The sequence below is a fragment of the Volvox carteri genome (assembly GCF_000143455.1).
Source record: "Volvox carteri f. nagariensis unplaced genomic scaffold VOLCAscaffold_82, whole genome shotgun sequence".
NCBI classification, from domain to species: Eukaryota; Viridiplantae; Chlorophyta; class Chlorophyceae; order Chlamydomonadales; family Volvocaceae; genus Volvox; species Volvox carteri.
This window is the reverse complement of record NW_003307625.1, coordinates 170,819-171,691: the sequence shown is the minus strand read 5'-3', so window position 1 is coordinate 171,691 and position 873 is coordinate 170,819. Positions and strand designations below refer to the sequence as shown.

The following is an 873-nucleotide window of genomic DNA, read 5'->3' as shown; positions in this document are numbered from 1 at the left end:
AAGGGCAAAAGGCTTGAACCTGAATGCTAACTCGTGGAGCAACACGCAAACGGATAAGTAGCACTGTCCTGCCCCACATGGTATGCGCCGCGTATCAACGAGCAGTACAACATTGCATGCCCGTGCACCGGGGCTGACCATTATTCCCATCTGGAATTGGACACACACACTATCTCCCGCAGGAATGAATGACACTGAGAACCGCACCATCTGCGCGCGCGCGCGCGTGTGTGTGTGTGTTACATGGTTGGGGGGTGCGTGGCCCCATACCTGTAAAACTACCCATACGAGCGGAAGGCCCAATCTGCGCGTGGCTCTGAGTTTGTGAGGGGACTTGCAACTTATCGGGGGTTCTGGAGGGGGCGGAGGCCCCCAGTGCCTTACAGCTAAGTAATGAATCACACAACACCCTGAAAATCTATTACTTGATGAGTAATAAAAAGGGACCAGCCCTAAACGAAAACAAACACTACCTGCGATCAGTCATTTTAGCTTCATGGATGTAACATAAGTCCAGAAGCTGAAACAGCATTACAATTCCTCTTATCCTAAAAGGTTTGACGTACCCAGGCTTTGCTCCCACGAAGAAGCCAAACGACACGTGGAAGGGGGTGCTGTGCTGATGCAGGAAATCCAAGTACAGCTGACGATACGTTTTTTGGACTATCCTCCATGGAAAGTACAAGGCAACAATACCCGGAATCTTTACACTGCCCCTCGCGAGTGGACTGAGTACACTGTTGTTGTACCAAAAACACGCAATCTCCTCCACGACCCCCTTAGGAATTTTGTCCGAGCGCTCAATCAGCCTGTATGGGCGAGCAGGTTGGGTGCTAGCTCCGCCAACTACTTCCTTGAAGCGCTCGCCTGCAG

The 873-nt window shown here is 51.5% G+C and overlaps 1 protein-coding gene across 1 annotated transcript in view; it reads right to left on the bottom strand.

Moving 5' to 3' along the window:
* The window catches only part of VOLCADRAFT_99101 (uncharacterized protein), a gene marked incomplete at both ends in the record, with an annotated part of 3,237 nt that overhangs the window by 1,489 nt on the left and 875 nt on the right, over positions 1-873 (bottom strand). Inside the window, 2 exons of the mRNA XM_002957891.1 lie at positions 208-210; positions 567-809. Coding sequence (XP_002957937.1) covers positions 208-210; positions 567-809 — 246 coding nt within the window. The remainder of the gene's footprint in view (positions 1-207; positions 211-566; positions 810-873) is intronic.